Source organism: Gavialis gangeticus, unplaced genomic scaffold, assembly GCF_001723915.1.
Source record: "Gavialis gangeticus isolate Ggan-Ray unplaced genomic scaffold, GavGan_comp1, whole genome shotgun sequence".
Taxonomy (NCBI): domain Eukaryota; kingdom Metazoa; phylum Chordata; order Crocodylia; family Gavialidae; genus Gavialis; species Gavialis gangeticus.
The window spans coordinates 28,017,857-28,037,715 of record NW_017728996.1 but is presented as its reverse complement, the minus strand read 5'-3'; the positions used below and the strand labels follow the sequence as shown (position 1 = coordinate 28,037,715).

The 19,859-nt window shown below is 39.9% G+C and overlaps 1 protein-coding gene across 2 annotated transcripts in view; it reads left to right on the top strand.

The window, feature by feature from the left end:
- The window catches only part of AP4E1 (adaptor related protein complex 4 epsilon 1 subunit), a 32,936-nt gene that overhangs the window by 5,157 nt on the left and 7,920 nt on the right, over positions 1-19,859 (top strand). The window contains exons 3-14 of one of the 2 annotated variants that reach the window (XM_019504206.1): positions 3,866-3,939; positions 9,248-9,369; positions 10,109-10,268; positions 10,780-10,946; positions 11,607-11,680; positions 14,319-14,441; positions 14,544-14,653; positions 14,965-15,104; positions 16,703-16,815; positions 16,955-17,073; positions 18,755-19,060; positions 19,585-19,699. In XM_019504206.1, the coding sequence (XP_019359751.1) occupies positions 3,866-3,939; positions 9,248-9,369; positions 10,109-10,268; positions 10,780-10,946; positions 11,607-11,680; positions 14,319-14,441; positions 14,544-14,653; positions 14,965-15,104; positions 16,703-16,815; positions 16,955-17,073; positions 18,755-19,060; positions 19,585-19,699 (1,623 nt within the window). Of the gene's footprint in view, positions 1-3,865; positions 3,940-9,247; positions 9,370-10,108; positions 10,269-10,779; positions 10,947-11,606; positions 11,681-14,318; positions 14,442-14,543; positions 14,654-14,964; positions 15,105-16,702; positions 16,816-16,954; positions 17,074-18,754; positions 19,061-19,584; positions 19,700-19,859 lie in introns of those variants that run through there. The other variant, XM_019504207.1, reaches the window with a different exon arrangement.

The window sequence follows — 19,859 nt, the reverse complement described above, 5'->3', positions numbered from 1 at the left end:
AGGTAATGCAGGGGGGGTGGGTGGGGGCAGCAGCTGCACATGGGTGGGGGGAGAGGGTGGCGGCAGCAGAGGGTGGTGGCTGGTGGCGGCAGCTACCGCTGCCACATGCGTGCTTTCCATCGCCCCCCCCACTCCATGTATGGCCAGCCAGCCAGAAATTCTGGTGAATGGAATTTCCAGTCAGTTAAATGCCGGATAGTGCAGATTTTACTGTATTTGAGAAGGGTTATGGCAGAGAGAGAAATGGAAGTTTGAGGTGTTACAGAGGATTTATTTGCCCTTTTTAATTGTATGTCATACGACTGGGGTAGTCTGATTTGACTACCATTTTGGATTCATTCATTTTATTGAGTTGTGCTAGCTAGGACAACTATAACTTTATACAATTTGTAATTGCCATCTAAAATAAATATAAATATGTGAGTAACACTAAAATTGTTGAATGATTTAATTTAGTAAATAAGTTAGAACACAGTAATTCACTTTTGCTATGTTTGTCTCTTTCCATAAATGATGGAACTCTGCCTTTTTACAGTCAGTTGTCTGGCCTAGGAAGAGTATATTTTCATTAGTACTTAGAGAAGCATTCACTTTCCAGGAAATGGTCTCTTATGTGAAGCCATCAAAGTACTTAGATCTAGAATCATAGAAAATTAGGGCTGGTATGGACCTCAGGAGGTCATCTAGTCCAACTCCCTGCCCAAACCAGGACCATCCCTAACTAGATCATCCCAGCCAAGGCTTTGTTTAAAAACCTCCAAGGATGTAGATTCTACAACCTCTCTGGGTGGCCTGTTCCAGTGCTTTACTAGTCTCCTAGTAAGAAAGGAGACTAGTAATACCTAATACCTAACTTAAATTTCCTAATACCTAACTTAAATTTCCCTTGCTGCAACTTGAGACCATTGCTGCTTGTTCTGTTATCTGCCACTGCTGAGAACAGTTTATCTCCATTCTCTTTGGAACCACCCTTCAGGTAGTTGAAGGCTGTTATTAAATCCCCTTTGTCTTCTCTTCTCCAGACTAAATAAGCCCAGCTCCCTCAGCCTCTCCTCAGAAGACATGTGCCCCAGCCTCCTAACCACTTCCATTGCCCTCTGCTGGACTCTCCAATTTGACTACATCCTTTCTGTAGTGGGGGGATGAAAACTGTACTCCAGATGTGGACATGGATGTGGACTGTGTCCAGATTTGCACACTATGCCAGGTGTGGCGTCACCAGTGTAAAATAGAGGGGAAGAGTCACTTCGCTTGCTCTTCTGGCAACACTCCTACTAATGCAGCCCAATATACTGTTAGGCTTCTTCACAACAAAGGCACGCTGTTGGCTCATATTCAGCTTACGGTCCGCTGTAACCCTCAGGTCCTTTTCTGCAGAGCTGCTGCTTAGCCAGTTGGTTCCCAGCCTGAAACGTGGGATTGTTCCATCCTAAGTGCAGGACTTTATACTTGACCTCATTGAACCTCGTGCGATTTCTATTGTTCAATCCTCCAATTTGTCTAGGTCACTCTGAATTCTAGCCCTGCCCTCCAGTGTATCTACTACTCCCCCCAGCTTGGTGTTGTCTGCAGACTTGCTGAGGGTGCTCTTCATCCCATTTTCCAGGTTGTTGATGAAGATCTTGAACAAAATCAGCCCCAGGACCAGAGATGTGGGTTTTCTGGAAAATTTTCCATTTGAAAATTTTCCAGTGCCCTAAATAGAACACGATCTGATTTAGCATGTTTACTTGACTTACATTTAGTAAACAAAACTAAAAAAGTACCCCATGTTAATTTTATGTCCCAATAGCCACAAGTATTTGAACTGAAATATTTGATTAGGAAAAAAAATAAATACAGCACACTTTATGTGGGTTAAATGGTATATTCAAACAAATTCCAAGGTTTATGGGGAAATAAATTATTTTTATTGGACTACTTGTAAAAATGTAAAGACAGTACATAATAGCATGTACTTCCCTTATATTGTTTGTTTAAATTTAAGGAAAAAAACAAAGGCACTGAAAACTGTTGACACACTAATTTTAGCACACCCAAAGAACTGTGCATGATATGCTGTGCTTTGGTTTTGATTTGACCCACACAGCCAATTAGATGAATTCATAACTTGATTTTTGGTCTGGATTAGTATGTCATTGGATTTACCCTCTTGTTTACAAATCAGTAAAACACTCTCACACTTCCTTGGGATAATCAGCTGAAAAACATTAATTACAACTTTGAAACTGCCAAGCTTGCCTAATATTGTATTGGCATCCATTAATTGTTACTAATGAATTTTCTGAAACAAATTAAAAAAAATGGAAAATTTCCCATGGAAAAATAAAGCACTGGAAAATTTTCTGCCCCGCATCTCTGCCCAGGACTGACCCATGGGGTAACTGCTTGGTACCGGCTACCAATTAGATATCAAGGCATTGTTTACTACCCTTTGAGGCTAATGATCTAGCCAGTTTTCTGTCCACCTTGTAGTCTTCTCATCCAACCTGTACCTCAACTTCTTGCAAGGGTATTGTAGGAGACCATATTACAAGCCTTGCACTTGTATATCACATCCACTGCTGTCCCTGCATCTACAGTGCCAGTTATTGCATCATAGAAGGCAATCAGGTTGGCCAGACGTGACTTGTTGAATTCATGCTGCCTGTTCCTAACAATCTTCTTCTCCTCCAGTTGATTAGAAATGGACTCCTTGAGGACCTGCTCCATGATTTTTTTAGGGACTGAGGTGAGGCTGACTGGTCTGTAGTTCCCTGGATCCTCCCTTTTGTTAAAGATGGGCACTATATTTGCCCTCTGGGACCTCCTCTGATCATTATAAGTTTTCAAAGATGATGGCCAGCAGCTCTGCAGTCACATCAGCCAACTCCCTCAGCACCCTTGGATGCATCCTGTCTAGCCCCATGGTCTTGTACACGTCCAGCTTTTCTAAGTAGTCCTTAACCTGTTCTTTCTCCACTGTTGGTTGCTCACCTTCTCCCCAAACTGTTCTGCCTGGTGCAGTCGTCTGGGAGCTGACCTTGCCTGTGAAGACTGAGGTGAACAAGGCATTGAGTACTTTAGCCTTTCTTCCTCATCTGTCACTAGGTTGCCTCCCACATTCAGTGAGGAACCCACATTTTCCCTGATCTTCCTCTTATTGCTGATATACTTGTAGAAATCCTTCTTGTTACCCTTCACATCCCTTGCTAGCAGCAACTCCAATTACACTTTGGCCTTCCTGATTTATCCCGGGATGCCTGAGCAATACTGTTGTGCTCCTTCCTAGTTGTTTGTCCAAGTTTCCACTGTTGTAAGCTTCCATTGTGTGTTGTAGCTAACTGAAAAGTTCTCTGCTAAGCCAAGTTAGTTTTCTGCTATGCTTGCTAGTTTCCATGTGCATTGGGATGATTAATTCCTGCACCCTCAGGAAGGTTTCTTTAAAATACAACCAGGTCTCTGGACTCAGACTGGCCTCCCATGGGCTCCTGTCCATCAGTTCCTTGAGTGAGTTGAAGTGTGCTTTTCTGAAGCCCTTACTCGGCTGATCTTCTTCCTTTCCTTGGGATCCTAAGTTCAATCATCTTCTGGTCACTGCTGCCCAAGTTGCCATGAGTTTTAAGTCTAAGTTTATAGATTCCTCTTAACTGTGGACATAGCTAGCTGGTTTCACTTCTGTCTTTTATTGAACATAGAATAACAACCTGAATATCTCGAAGCAACCAGGTTGCAAAAACAGCTATTTTTACCATTGAGATGTAAGGAGAAGTTAATGTAACTATATTTTTGCCCATGATGAGTTGATTCCTGTGGTGTTTTCTAGTAACAGGTTTTTTTAAATTATTTATTACATGGGAGTGTTGATGACTGTTTTCTGTTGTAGGTTACTTGGCTGTTTCTTTGTTTCTCCATGAAAATCATGAATTGTTGCTTCTGCTTGTTAACACAGTTGTGAAGGTAGGTTTTGGAAGTGGTTGGAGGTTTATATTACACTAAAGCTGGCAAGTCTCATGTGTTCCTTTATCAGTTAGCAATGGAATAAGGAAAATGACTATAAAAAAGTAATAAAAAATGGAGATAGCAAAATATGTCAAATTTTTATTTTGCTGAAACAGGTATTTTTATATACGCTGTTGACGGTTCTATATTTGAGTTTACTTGCTCCTGTATTCTTTCATTCTTCTGTAAGAACTGCATAGTTATCGTGCCTTGCAGTGGGTAATTGTTTCTTTAATTCATTGTTTTAGTGCTGAAAAGCTTTTCAATTCCTCATTTTGGGTGCTATCTAGCTCCTGTTGAAGGCGCTACAAAAACTTTGACTCCAGTGGGAGATGCATCAGGTTCTTAACTCAGTTGTTGAGGACTCAAAATATTGTGCATTAGTCAACCTTTTTTCATCACAAAAATTAGGTTATGCTCCCAGGTTATGGTCACTATACAGTGACACCTTTTAGTTATTTTGGCTAGGTACAGATGTTCAGTATCAGTCAGGAAGAATTTTTTTTTTTTTTACTGGTAGATGTCAGAAATGTACAGATGTTCAGGCTTTTTTCCTGAAGCAAATGCAGCTGCTGGGGTCACCTTGGTCTTGAGAAGGTATGGGGGTAGCTGCTCTGCCCCCTTCTCTCTGCTGTAGATGAAGAGGTATGGGGAGCAGCAGCCAGTATTACCCTTTTCCCAACCTGGGAAGTCCCCAGTTTCAGTATGAGACAGGCGGCTTTTCCTGCTCCCATTGGCTTCCCTTTGCTGCCTCCTTGCCCAGCTGAGTGGTGGGGCAGTGATATAAAAGCCAGCAGCAGCTGGGTCGAGCTCTGGCTTTTAAATTGCTGCCCTGCCTGCTTGATGGGGCAGCAAGGGGTATTCAGCAGCTTGCTGGGGAAAGTCTCTGCATGGTTGTCTCTTGCCCCTCTGGCTTTTAACTTGCTGCCTGCACTGCTCTGGGGCAGCGCAGGGTGAGACAGGCTCTGTGCCCCTGCAGCAAGGCCCCTCCTCCTTGCACTCCTTTGGGTCAAAGGAGTGCAAGGAGTGGGGCTGTTCTCCTGTGGGTAAACCAGGACATGGAACCCTCTGTGGCTGGCTGTGGCAACTGCTTCTTTTTAGCAGCTGCCAGCTGCTACTTGGCAGCCTACCCGCTTCCCAGGCAGGGGAGAGGACAGACTGTTAATTAATGGGCTCCCAGAAGGGTAGGGGTAGCCAAGGGAGCAGCACTCTGGTGCTCCCTTGCTGGACAGCCTGTAAAGTCCAGCTTGCAGGCTCTTTTTTCTACTGGAACAATATTTTTCTGATAGAATTGAACATCTGGATGCAGCCTTTAAAATGTCAGTGCCATTCTAGGAGAGGGCTGTCAGGAGACCTATTTTTGTCGCTAATGCAGCATGCAAAGCATGAGCAAAATGCCAGAACAGAATATTGGCAGGCAAGGTTCTTTGAGTAGATGTGGTATCTTTTATTAGACCAACTGACTAGTTGGAAAAAAGTTCTTAGTAAACTTTTGGGCACAGTCACCCTTCTTCAGGCATAGGAAATCTATGCTGTTCTGAGACTCCAAGGAATGAGAGAAGCTAAAAGTGTGACAGGACCTCAGTGAGAATGTAAATAGGTAGAAATTAGGAAAACAAAAGGTAAAGCAGGGAAGGGTGGGGTGAGGGGAGGCAGGGGAAAAAAAAGCCAAAGGTGAGTAAGGGAGGCTCTATAGTACTGGTAATTCAAGGTAGAAAAGAGGCTGCCTGTGAAAAAGGAAATGGCTGGAATTAGGAAGAGGAAGGGCAGAAAAGGAGGGTGGGGGGCAGGGAAAGAAAAGTGTAAGAGGTCAGGTCTGGCAGGTATTTGGTGAATCAAATGGAAGGCAGGTTGTGATGTGTCATAAATCCAATGTCTCTGTTGATTCCATGATTTTTTGTATCCAGTAAATTTATGAAGTGAAGTTCATAGGCTCATCTGCTAAAGGTGTTTTGTAAGTTCCCTTTGAGGATCAGAACTGAGAGATGGGAGAGGGAGTGATTGCCTTGTGAGAGAGCTGCCCCCACAGGTAACTGGGTATTCTTGTCTTTGACAGATTTTTGGTGTATGTTCATTCTCGTGCACAATTATTGTTTGGTTTCTCCTTAAATTAAGGCCTTTGGAGAGGATACGCACACACTTACCAAAGCTGAAAAATCTGGCCTCTCCAAAGGCCTTAATTTCTGTCCAGAAAAACAACCAGAGAAGATACTACAATGTGGAGAGCTAGAAGATTTTTTTCAGCGCGTCCATCTAAAGGAATATTGCCACAACCAAAAGGAATCCACTTTCAACACTAATTCATCTGGTGACAACATTGATTAAAAAAATCTATGCCAAAAAATCCCCAAATTCCTCAGATAGGACATCTAACAGTGGACAAAATTTAAACCTCAATCGCTACATTGACTGCTTCAGGGAAAGAATGAGCAACAAAATACTTAGCAACGAACACCACTATAAGAACCTCTCCCTCCCAGAAAGAGGGGCCATAGAATGTCTAAGATCCAACCACCAAACAGTAATAAAACCAGCAGATAAAGGAGGAGCTATAGTTATTCTTAACCATGAAGACTAGATAAAAGAAGCCAGCGGACAACTCTCTGACACTACGTACTATAAAAAAACTAGAGGAAAATCCAGCTCCCCTTTTCTCCTCAAAACCATCACATCATTTCTGTCAGAACTACGTGAAAAGCTTCAGACCCCCCTAATCTCTCCACTACCTAATCCAGGGACTTTTTACCTACTCCCTAAAATCCACAAACAAGGAACCCCTGACAGAGCTACCATTTCAAAACATGTAAACCTAATTGAAGAAATACCAGGTTTCGTCGAATCCATCTTAAAACCGCTCATCACCCAGAGACCAAGTTTCATCCAAGACTCAGTAGACTTCCTGCGAAAACTCAAAAACATAGACTACTTTCCCAGCAATACCCTCCTAGCCACCATGGCTGTCACTAGCTTATACACCAACATCCCACACCAGGATGGCATCCAAGCCTGCCTCACATACCTACAAGAACAAGATTATAACTCTTGAGTACAGATCTCAGGATATCACTAAACACACATACTTTATCCACACACGCAACAACTTCAGTTTCAACAACCAACACTTCCTCCAGACCATGGGCACAGCTGTGGGCACCGAAATGGCCCCACAATATGTCAGTCTTTTTATGGCCCATCTAGAATAATTCCTCAAGAATTGCGCCATCAAACCTTTACTATACATGAGATACACAGATGACATCTTCATCATTTGGACCGAAACCCTGCAGTCTCTGATTTCCATCAAAAATTCAACAGTCATCACCCTTCTATCAGACCATTGCTTGAATACTCTAACAACAGCATTTCCTTTTTGGACACCATGATCAATATTCAAGAGGGTTAAATTCAAACCACCATATATAAGAAATCCATGGGCCAACATACATATCTGCACAGAACCAGCAACCACCCTAAGCACACCAAGAATGCTGTAATTTACAGGCAAGCTCTCCAATACCACTGAATTTGCACCAAGGAGAATACCTGTGATCTCCACCTCACAAATCTCAAAAGGGCCTTCAGCCAACAAGGACATTCCTTCAGAGAGAGAGATTGCACTTTTGAAAGAGCCACCCGTATACCATGTGAAAATTTGCTGCAGTACAAAAAGAAAATCCCCACAAATCTTGCACCACTAGTTATAACATATCACCCTTCCCTGGAACCTACACGGAAAATCCTTAAACAATTGCAGTCCATACTAGAAGACGACCCAATTCTTAGAGAGATCTTTCCAGAACCACCCACCTTAGTCTTTAAACAAGCACTGAACCATGCTAACCTGATCAGAAGCAAACTCCCTATGACCCAAACCACACCCAGTGGATCCAGACTGTGCCAGGACAAGAAATGCAAAACCTGCCAACACATCACCACCCCCACAACAACTATACCCCACAACAGATCCATCACCATTCCTGCATCTTACACCTGCACCTCCAGAAATGTTCTACATCTCATCCAGTGCATCAAATGCCTTGATGGAAAATATCTAGGAGAAACCAAACAACAATTGTGCACGAGAATGAACACACACCAAAAATCTGTCAAAGACAAGAATACCCAGTTACCTGTGGGGGCAGCTTTCTCACAAGACAATCACTCCCTCTCCCATCTCTCAGTTCTGATCCTCAAAGGGAACTTACAAAACACCTTTAGTAGACGAGCCTATGAACTTCACTTCAGTTCATAAATTTACTGGATACAAAAAATCATGGAATCAATAGAGACATTGGATTTATGACACATCACAACCTGCCTTCCATTTGATTCACCAAATACCTGCCAGACCTGACCTCTTACACTTTTCTTTCCCTGCCCCCCACCCTCCTTTTCTGCCCTTCCTCTTCCTAATTCCAGCCATTTCCTTTTTCACAGGCAGCCTCTTTTCTACCTTGAATTACCAGTACTATAGAGCCTCCCTTACTCACCTTTGGCTTTTTTTCCCCTGCCTCTCCTCACCCCATCCTTCCCTGCTTTACCTTTTGTTTTCCTAATTTCTACTTATTTACATTTTCACTGAGGTCCTGTCACACTTTTAGCTTCTCTCATTCCTTGGAGTCTCAGAACAGCAGAGACTTCCTATGCCTGGAGAAGGGTGACTGTGCCTGAAAGCTTGCTAAGAACTTTTTTCCAACTACTCAGTTGGTCTAATAAAAGATACTACATCTGCTCACAGAATCTAGCCTGCCTATGTCCTTAGACCAACATGGCTACAACCAAAAACCCAGAACAGAATATTCTGGTTTCTCTTAAAGAACTGGTGCAGGTTTATATTTAAGTGTTTTGATTCTAAGATGTATTTCCAAAACTCCTGGTTTATTAAAATACTTCTTTGCTTCACTGACCCAAGTCTTACTTGGCCTGTTTGGTCGGTGATGTAGTAGTCCAATGAAGAGAACCAGTAACTAATTTTCAGTGCCTGTGGCCAGTCAGATTGAAAGTGAAAGATCTATACATGCCCATTGCCACCATTGTTCTGGAGCTGCTTGAACTCCCTGACACTACTTGTTTTACATAATTATTCCTAAATAAATGAAGATTGATAGAAAAAATGAAAAAACCCTTGACAAGACCTCAGGGATGGTTGCTGCAGAGTTTAGCATAACTATGGGAACTTTTTCTCCTTCAATCTTAGTGTGAAGTGTAAATTTCCCATTATTTAACTTCAGAAATCAGTGTTTTGTTGTTTTGCTTTCTGTGACAGGACTTGCAGAGCACTAACTTGGTTGAGGTATGCATGGCGCTAACAGTTGTCAGCCAGATCTTTCCACGGGAAATGATTCCAGCTGTTCTTCCCCTCATAGAAGATAAGCTTCAGCATTCCAAGTAGGTAGTTGCTTGTAGGATTTCACACTGTGCTGTGATCTCACCAGAGGCTTTCTCTTGTGAATGACTGCTTCTCCAGCAGCTAATCACAAGTTTCTGTGCCTTTCCTAATTTTGCTATTGTACGTCTTTTCTCTCTTTAGTTTACACACTGTTGGGTGCATGATGATAAGTCTACAATTTTGCATAACTGTTGTTGATGATTAAATATCATGTAATTTGTATGTGTGGAGATACTGCTAGGAAATGTATGGGACTGAAAAGTGCTTGCTGTAAAATGGAGTAACAAATTGGACCCTTGGTATTCATTGCATCAGTGCCTGATTTTAGATAAGCTGAGAATGCATGTCCCATTTGAAGATGCTGAGCAGCTAATGTAGGCACTTTGATTATCAAACCAACTAGTTTATAACATTCCATATATGTGAAAATAGAATGCCAGCATAGTGGATATGCTGAACTATCAGACTAACTGCTAAACTCTGCCACACATTGATCATGTGGGCTTGGCCAAGTCACTTAATCTCTCTTTCTGTTCCTTAGCTGTAAAATTTGTCTACCTGAAATATGTTATGAGAGCGATTTTATTTTATTAGCTGCAGAAATGGAAAATGGTACAATATTGGTGTTTTTCATAGGAGTCAAGTACCTAAAATACTTAAATATAGAGACAAAAATTAAAGGTTAAATAAAAGTTTGAGTTGGTTGATCTAAAAATAACATCTGTTTTTTCTTCATAGGGAAATTATCCGAAGGAAAGCTGTGCAAGCTCTGTATAAGTTCTATCTCATTGCTCCCAACCAAGTCCAGCACATCCATGACAAGTTCCGGAAAGCCTTGTGTGACAGAGATGTTGGAGTTATGGCTGCCTCTTTGCACATTTACCTTCAAATGATTAAGGTAAACTAAAAATAGAAGTCCAACATAACTTGTAAGCTGTTTTAAAAAAATGTGTTGTCAGCTGTAAAACTGATCAGTAGAAAAATCTTACTTAAAATCTTCCAGAAAAATAAGAGCAGAGTTGATGAAACATTTTATCATTTATGTAAATTCCAAAAATTGGCTCTGTTTTAAATTTCTGACAGTCCTGCTAGGTGCACTGCCTAACACTGGTTCTCTTTCTATTCCTGGCTTTTGATCTTAAGTCAAATGTTTATATTTTTAATGTATTAACAGTTACACTGAGGTATGTCTCTCATGCATATTTTCCCCCACAAGAGCAGTGCCTTCAGCCATGGCTTTACAAAACTTCACATTAGAATATGAGAGGGAGAAGAGATGAGTTAGGTAATAGACCAAGTTATTGAGTAATTTGGCTAGGAAATTTGTATTCACTTAGGCTGTGTTTTATATTGTGTTTGAGGTGCTAAATTTAGAATAGTTGCATGTTTTTTTTTTTTTCCTTGTTTAGGAAAACTCATCTGGATATAAGGACTTAACAGAAAGCTTTGTAACCATTCTAAAGCAGGTAGTGGGAGGAAAGCTTCCCATAGACTTCAATTACCACAGTGTACCGGCACCATGGTTACAGATTCAGCTCTTAAGAATACTAGGGCTGCTAGGAAAAGATGATCCAAGGTAACCAGGTTTTTTTATGTAACAAAGTCTTTGAAAGTGGTAAGAATACATTGTGAATCATTATGTGATGACTCATGACAAATTTTACTTTCTTTCATGAAGAAAAGTGAAAGAAACGGTGCAGTATGACAGGCTTAACATTTTTTCTCTTTGTAACAAATGCTGAGCTCAGGTTTCAGATTTACTGAAAAGTGGCTGTGCTTAGTTTGTTTCCCTATTTCTCTGTGAGCTAGGCAACTGATTGTGAAGGGGGGCATTGAGAAACATTTAGTCAGAACTTCTGTTCATTAGGTTGGGAAAATTCAGAGTAAAGATAGTGACAGTTTAGTTTGTCTGTGCTTTCTTTTCCATTTGGTAAGTAAAATAAACTTTTGTTTTGAGCAGTCAAGGCAGTGTTTTTACCATTTTAATATAGTAGATACTTTCAAATTGGAAGAGAAAATATATGTTGAGATGCCATTTCAGTCCAGGTTATAGAGCCCTCGGTCTAATGAGAATTTCTTCATGTAAATATTCTTGTTGGAGTCCTATGGAGCACTTGCATGTGTGGTGTTTGGTTTTGCTTCCCAGATCAGGCCCCACAGGTGTATTTATACAATTAGTGTACTGTGCTTCAAATCAAATTACATATTTTTAATGAAAAAAAATATTTTGCAACAGGACAAGTGAATTGATGTATGATGTTCTGGATGAATCTTTGAGAAGAGCAGAAATAAATCATAATATTACATATGGTGAGTGTGAATATATTATACCTAAGAGCAAAATTAAAATTATAAGAAGATATATACACAGTACTATGACACAAACAAATGCAGTGTTCTGTGGTTAAATAATCTGATAAACGACTGAATTTGGCTGTTGTGACTGGTGACCTGCAAAGCATTCGAATTACAGCATTTCAAAATATATACAGAAATGTATTGAAGTAAACATTTATGTTAATAGGGAACATCTGAAATTGGGCTCAAACTTGGCTAATTTTCAAATAGATGAGTGTAACATGGAAGTCCTCCAAGTTATAGTAGGCTTCATCTTGCCTTCAAATATGCAAGGTTGTATGCTTGGTGTGATAACCTACTGTACAGTGATTATAGTGCCTAATTTAAAAATAGAAATGGTGATGCTTTCCTTTGTCAGAAAGAAGAACAATACTGGACTTCTTCAGTTTCTTTTTTTTTAAATTGTCTGCATAATCTGTTGTTGAGACGTATAGCAAAAAAAGGGAGGATGCGAGACGTCTGCTTTTCCAGATTCATTTGTGATTCTTTGACTTACTCTGTAGCACCAGTTAATATATTTCCAGAGTTCATTGGTATTAATATGTGTGGAAAGACGTGTTGCCATATGGCACTGCTGTTGACTTTATAACTCTTGCAAACAGCCATGATAATGTCATTTCCAGTTTGTGGAGGAGGGCAGAAGACATCTGACAGTAGAGTAGAACAAACGAGATACTTTAACAAGACTGAAAGTATTATTTTAAAACGTGCGTCTTTGGGGTTTTTCACTATTTTCTTAAGCATAAATATCTAAGGTTTTAGAACACTGAATTAAAAATGGAATGGCATCTCTCATTGTAAATGATACAGTGTTTCATGGTTTTGAAACTAAACTATTAAAAGTACTAGCATACACATATTAGTTAAATAGGTAAATTTAAGAGTTGATTTTGAAAATGGCTAAATAGGTTTGTTGTCTTAAAATATATGTAGAATTTCTAAATGGAGTTCCCAAGACTATAAATGTGCATAAATCCTTTGTACAGTGAGAGGAAGTTGGATTCCTAATGTTGAGTGTTAAATACTGTGGGGATCAAAGTGGACGACCGTATCTGAAAAGGTTCATATTAGCACTCAATGAAATGTATGCAGAGAAACAGTTTTATGTGCATTCTTCCATTCATGTTTGTCAATTGTTTTGTAAAGTGCTGAAGAATTGATGATGCCTCCCTATGCAAAAATGTAAATCTGTTCAGTTATGTTTTTGGAAAATTGCCAGTTCTGTTACATGCTAAAATCCATACTTTTTGGACATTCTTGGCTTGTTGCAGACAAGTTAGCGCACATACCTTTCTCAGGCGTAGCTTTTCAGTGGCTAAAAATCAATAGATTCAGGTCTGTCTATCACCCATCCAATACATTTTAGACTAAATGAGATTTGGCAAAAACATGCAAATTGTTGAGATGGTTTGAAATCCCTGAATTATGTCTGATCTTTTCTCCCTTTGTCCATACTGTAATAGTGGCTAACCTCAGTAATTCATCATGACTTCTTAACTGCTGTTGATGCCTATATGATGATTTTGAGTCTTCCTGAAAATGAGTAAATTACCCTTTTGCTTTTGTTAGACCTCCACGGTCTAGTCTTGGCCTCCAACCAATCTCTTGGTTGGTTAGTTTTACAGCAGACTTTGAGGTTGGAAAGTTGTGTAAAAACTGAGAATTTATAATAAAAATATTTCTAAAAGAAGGTAACCAGGATTTCAGTCCTGCTTTCATTCAAGTCTGTGGGAACTGAACTATTAACTTCAGTGGGAGGAAGATAATTAGGCTCCAAGTCCTTGTTAGAGTGAATGCACTGTACTTGTAAGTTTGCTACAATGCTGGACGGGGAGACCTTTATTCAACACAGACCATTTACACGTTTACATGCACTAAAAATAAATGGCCAGATCAGTTTTTACTTCATTGCTCTGTCTAAAGACTTAATAATCCATTGATAGACTTCAAAGACTTGCTAGTTTGTTGACAGAACTGCCTGTTCCTAAGTAAGAAATCAAGTCTCTGCTGCCTGTGCCATTCTGTACTAATCTATCCATGCAACTGTATAAACTGTACTTGGCTCCTTGTCAGACACCCTCTGTTCTTCTAAGTATTATTGACAACAACTGTCTGCTAAATTTTCAGCAATTTTTTTTTAGACACAACAACAATTCATCTTGTTCTGATGTCATTTTCCATTTTTTGGGTGGCGAAGCACAGAACATATTTCAAGCCCTAACTGAAACTCCACTCTGTAGTTGTGGCTGCATATCCCTGCCTAGCCTGCATTCAGTCATAATTTTCACCTATTTAATTTGGTGCAATTGCCTTCATGGCAGAAGCAGTACAGATATTCCTTGCCTGCAGGAAGGAAATTTATTTATGTACAAAGAGTAACACCTGTTCGAAAAACTTCAATGTGATTTAAAGATCTCAGAAATCTACATAGAGATTGCATGTATGATTGCTTTAACACATTGAGTGCGCCCCTCTTAGGGAAAGCTTTCGACCTTGAAACGTTGTTACTTGTATGCTGCTTGTTTTGTAAAAATGCTTGTTATGCATTTATAAATTACTGCCATTTACTTGCTTTTTGTTGTTTCCCCAGCCATCTTGTTTGAATGTGTCCAAACAATTTATAGCATTTACCCCAAACCTGATCTGCTTGAGAAGGCTGCCAAATGCATTGGAAAGTTTGTTTTGTCACCAAAAATTAACTTGAAATATTTAGGTAAGGATACCTGGTCACCTGAACAAGACGTTTTGAATTGAATCTAATTGTGTCTGTGCTTTTTGTTCATATCCCTTTGTAATAACTTAACTTACTTTCTAGGATTAAAGGCTCTTACCTATGTTATCCAGCAGGATCCTAATCTGGCACTTCAGCACCAAATGACAATAATTGAATGTCTAGACCATCCTGATCCCATTATTAAAAGGGAAGTAAGTTGATTTTTGAATTCCACAAAATAGGCCTAATGTCTCTGCTAAAGTTAGGAATTCTTAGTGTTATAACACAGTGGCATAAAAGTTATATTGATGTTGCAACTGCTAAAGGTAAAAGTACACAGAGCATGCAGTTACCTATGTAACTCCCGTTTTTAACTCTTCTAATTTTTCATCCTTATTTCCTTGTTAAAACATGTATTTAGGATATGCCAGTATTTGCCTTTTATCCAGTTTGGCACTTTATTTACTTTTCATCTATGACTCTCTCTTGATGTGTGATTAGGGTCATGTTTTTTTTTCTTCAGACATTGGAACTTCTTTATAGAATTACCAATGGGCAGAATGTAACCGTCATAGTTCAGAAGATGCTTGACTATTTAAAACAAAGCAAAGAAGAATATACCATCATCAACTTAGTGAGTAAAATCGCTGAATTAGCTGAGAAATATCCTTTTGTTTTGCTGAAGCTGACTCATGTAACTGACTCAGATTAATAACCAAGAACATTTTGTGGCCTTTCAAGACAGGGCATCAAGGCCATACTAAAATGGGGGGAAAAAGGTGAGCAGAAGTGAACACTTGCAGAAATGGTCTTGACATTATTTGAACCGTAAGCGAAAAATTAAGAATGTTTTTTCTTTGCAGTTAATCTTTTAAGTTAATATTAAAACCTGAGCTTAAAACTCCAAAAAAAGGTCCTCTTTAGTATGGGAAAGGGAAACTCCAGTACTCTATTAAGTGCAGGCTCCAGCACTCTTGCTTTTAAGAAATGATTTTCCTAACGGTGTACATGGGAAAGGCACCGGGTAAGATATTGCAAAAATTCCAACCTACAGTAACCTCCCTGTCTCTCTCTTTCTCTCTGAAATAAAGTTCCTGGTATGTTGCAGTGCAACAATAAATCTATTTGCAATACAAATAAATTCTGGCTAACACTTTATTTGGTATTGCTGAGGCTTCTGTTAAGTGTGGGAGACTGTTATTCCTCAGTAAACTTCCAGAAGTTAGCATCCTGAACACTAAGAAAAGCTATTTACAGTAAAAGCTCTGTTACCTGGCATGAGTGAGGGGTGGAGGGTGCCAGTAATCTAAAAATGCTGGTTACCTGAGGCAGGGGTTTTTGGCTGTACTGGGGCGGGGGTGGTAGTGGTTGCACAGGTGGGAGGGGTGGTAGTGGCCACATGTGGAGTAGTGGCAGCACAAAGTGGTGGGTGGCAGCAGCTGCCCCCGCATGCGAGCTTTCCCCACCCCTGTGTCTGGCCGGCCGGCTGGAAATTCTGGTTAGTAGAGTGTTGGTTACTTAAATGCCGGTTAACACAGCTTTTACTATACTTCTAATTCTGAATAGCAGAGTAGTACTTGTTTATAGGCAATAAGTCACTTAGACTTGTTCTTTTTCAGTTTTAAAAGAAGATCAGATACGTGTAGGCAAAACCCCACACGCTCAGTGTTATACGTAAAACGTGTACTGGTATTCTAACTCCCCTTGGAAATTAAATGTGGAATAATCTTTGTTGTGGATTTAAAGCATTCCACGCTGTCACCCTCTGTTGATACTTCTGCATTAACTGTGCCATTGTGGTTTAAGTTCACACAAATTCACAGAAGTTTAGGGCTGAAAGGGATGTCGTGAGAGATTAATTCACTTCCCTCTGGCAATCCAGTACTATATCCTGTAACAGCATCTTGGCTTTCCCAGTGAAATAGACAGCTTTGGACCATTGTATACTTGTTTTAAAAGAAACCCCACAATATTCCAAGGAATTTGTAGATTACATTAGAATATGGAAGGACAGCTGTGAGAGATTCAAGGGTTGTAGAACACATGCCACAAAGATTCTTCATAGCTCCATATTGAAACCCTTTCGGAGAAGTGCGCCAAACCTTTCCTTAGCTTGGCAGTCCTTTACATGGTAAGCATTTGTTTGCACAAATAGCATAGTCTCAAAATTCTCTGTTAAGATTGTAAGTAAAAATAAATTAAATACAAAAATTAATAAAACCAGTATGCTTTAGCATTTCTTCCCTTAACATTCTGGGCACATATGCACCTGCCAATGAGTGGTTCATCCAGACTATGAATGCTGTGTTTTCGATAGGAGGAGATGTGATGCACCCTGATATTCCAAACAACTTTTTGAGGCTTCTGGCTGAAGGTGAGGAACTTCCTGGACCCTGTAAAGAAACAACTCTATGTTCCTAATTAATTATTTAGTTTGATTTTTCTAAGTTGGTTTTGAATTCCATTGTACATGCAGCATATATTTCAAATAATGGTTGTCATTTTGTTTTCAGGGTTTGATGATGAAAAGGAAGATGAGCAGCTACGGCTTTATGCTGTTCAATCATATCTTGGTTTATTGGAGGAGGAAGATGCCATTTATCCTCAGAAATTTCTTCAGGTTATGAGTTGGGTAAGCTACCTATGATTTTTTTTTTATATGTATAAAATTACTATGTGTGGAAGCCTGTTTTAAGTGAGAACTTTTTGAACATTTTAGAGTCTGTCTTCCAAAAGGCATGTATTACACTGAAACCTGTTCAGCCAGCTGTCTGCTTTGGTGCCTGTCACTTTCTAATTTCTCCATAGTAAGACCATAAGTAGTTGTGAAAATGCATGTTCAGTCTTATGGTGACCTGCCAAGCTGCTGCCCTAGTATTCTCTCTCACACGGAAGAAAACAACCAGGCTCTACTTGAAATGGAAAACAAGCACCTGATTAATTGTGCTTGCATAGTTATTGGGTAACTGTTTTCAATCAGCCACTTACTTACAAAAGTGCTGATTTTACTTTTTTTGGAAGGACTGGAAGTGTTTCATCTTCTCAGCTAGCAGATACAGAGTTTCCATTGGCTTGAGGGAATAGTTTCTGACTTTGCTGACTTCTGTTATTCATAGACTGTAAGGCCAGAAGGGACCTTGGAAGATCATTGGGTCCATCTCCCTGCACCAGGCAGGAAAGACAACCCCCAGTAAGGTGACCGTCCAGTCTCCTCTTGAAGATCTCCAGGGCATTGAGTTAGTTTTTCGGCACATACTGAAGTTGTTCATTTTAGGGTGTGTGGAGGCAAACTTACCACATGGCAGCAGTTCCGCAGTATCTGCATTGTGCTTTTGCTTCTATCCTGTGCTAAGTTTGCTGAGGTTGCCAGCAGGGCAAATTAAAACTCTGGTGTGCATCAGGTGATGTATTGCCAATACCAGGGAGGTGCCCTCTCTGTTTGGCATTGGTGAGGCCACAGCTGGAGTACTGTGTCCAGTTCTAGGCACCACACTTCAGGAAGGATAAGCTTGAGAGGGTACAAAGAAGGGCCATGCATATGATTAGGGGCCTGGAGGATAGGCCCTACAAGGAGAGACTCCAGGAATTGGGCCTGTTCAGTCTGAGTAAGAGAAGACTGAGAGGTGACTTGATAGCTGCCTACAAGGGGTGAACATCAAGATCTAGGGGAGCAACTCTTCAGGAAGGCATCTCAAGGGAGGATGGGGACCAATGGACACAAGCTAATAGAGGGAAAATTTAGGCTGAACATAAGAAGAAAAACTCTTTTCTGTTAGGGTTACCAGAATCTGGAACACATTCCCAGCCAGAGGTGGTGCAGTTGCCATCCTTGGAGGTGTTCAAGATGAGGCTGGATAAGCACCTTGCTGAGCTTGTTTGAGCCCAATAACTTCCTGTCCATGGCAGAGGATTGGACTTGATCTTGCAGGTCCCTTCCAGTCCTTTGATCCTATGATTCTAAGTAGAAAATAAACCAAGGCAGCTTCACTTGTGTGTTCATTCATTTTGCCTTATCTTCATTTACCCTGATACAGTTCATTCATCTGCCCATATGCTTAATGTAAGTACCTACAAACCAGCAGACATCATGTCCCTTTTCACTGCATATATTTTACTGCATATATTTTGGGTTTTTTTAGGTGGATATATAATGTGAAAATACCTTGTAAAGTTCCAAATTTATAAATAGTTACATGCCTATAATTTTTTTTTGAATATAAGGTATATTTTACTATGTTGGTGTTGCATATTAATTTTCAGATTGGTAAATCATGCTTTTGTAACCAAGTGTTCACTATATCTGTTACTTCTAGGTTTTGGGGGAGTATTCCTGTCTTATAAATGATGAGGGTGATCCAGAAGTCATTATGACCAGACTGCACAAATTACTGAAGAAGACCTTTGTTACTTCTGAAACTAAAGCCTGGATTATGGCTGCCATCACCAAAATAGCATCCCTTAACCCTGGCTCTAAAACAGTTGATAAACTAATCCAGGAATTCAGCACCTCTCTGGATACTTGCATGAGGCAACATGCCTTTGAATTAAAACATCTCTGTGAAGACAAAGATTTGATGAAAAACTTGCTTCCACTTGATGCTAGCTGTGATGATATGGTGGTAAGGTAACTTCAGCCTGTGTTCTGACAAGGCTGACATTTTTGTGGTCCCATGAATAATGTGCATCTTGGAAGTTAGGAGTTGGAAGATCCAGATCTATCAGTTTACTTACTATGATGTTTTTATGATTGGTCGCACTGGGATTCCATTATTCAGAAAGGGAGCTAATGTGATTGGCTTTACAATTGAGTTAGTGTATAGATGTGAACACAGAATAGATCATATTGGGATGCAGGATTTTTTTTGGTCAAGTTTTCTTTTCCAGACAAATCAGTGATATCGAATGAGTTTCCATAGTTATCCATTGTTTAAGATTTATTGTTTAAATAGATGTTACTACATAGAAATATTGTCTTCTACGTGTAGAATGCTCCTATGGCTAATGGCTTAAGTCTAGAATATACTAAGGCTAACTGATTCAAGTGTGAGAGCTGTAAACTGACTGGAACATTCTTATAGTGGAATTAATAATCTGCCATTGTGAAAAGAGTCTAATGTCATTGTCCTTTTTGGATTCAATGTAGGTAGATGCTTCCTTATCTTTCCTAGATGGCTTTGTGGCTGAGGGACTGAGTCGTGGTGCAGCACCATATAAACCTCATCATCAGAGACAGGAGGAGAAGCTTTCCCAGGAAAAAGGTAGCTAATTTCACTGTATTTCTTAAATGTCTGATAAAATACCTTAATTAAAATATAGCAAGAACTTGATTAATTTGTATAATCTGGTGTCCTGAGAAACTTGGCTTGCTAAAAAAAATTAGGCTAGAAACATAGGTTTGCATATTTGTAGTTGGGGGGG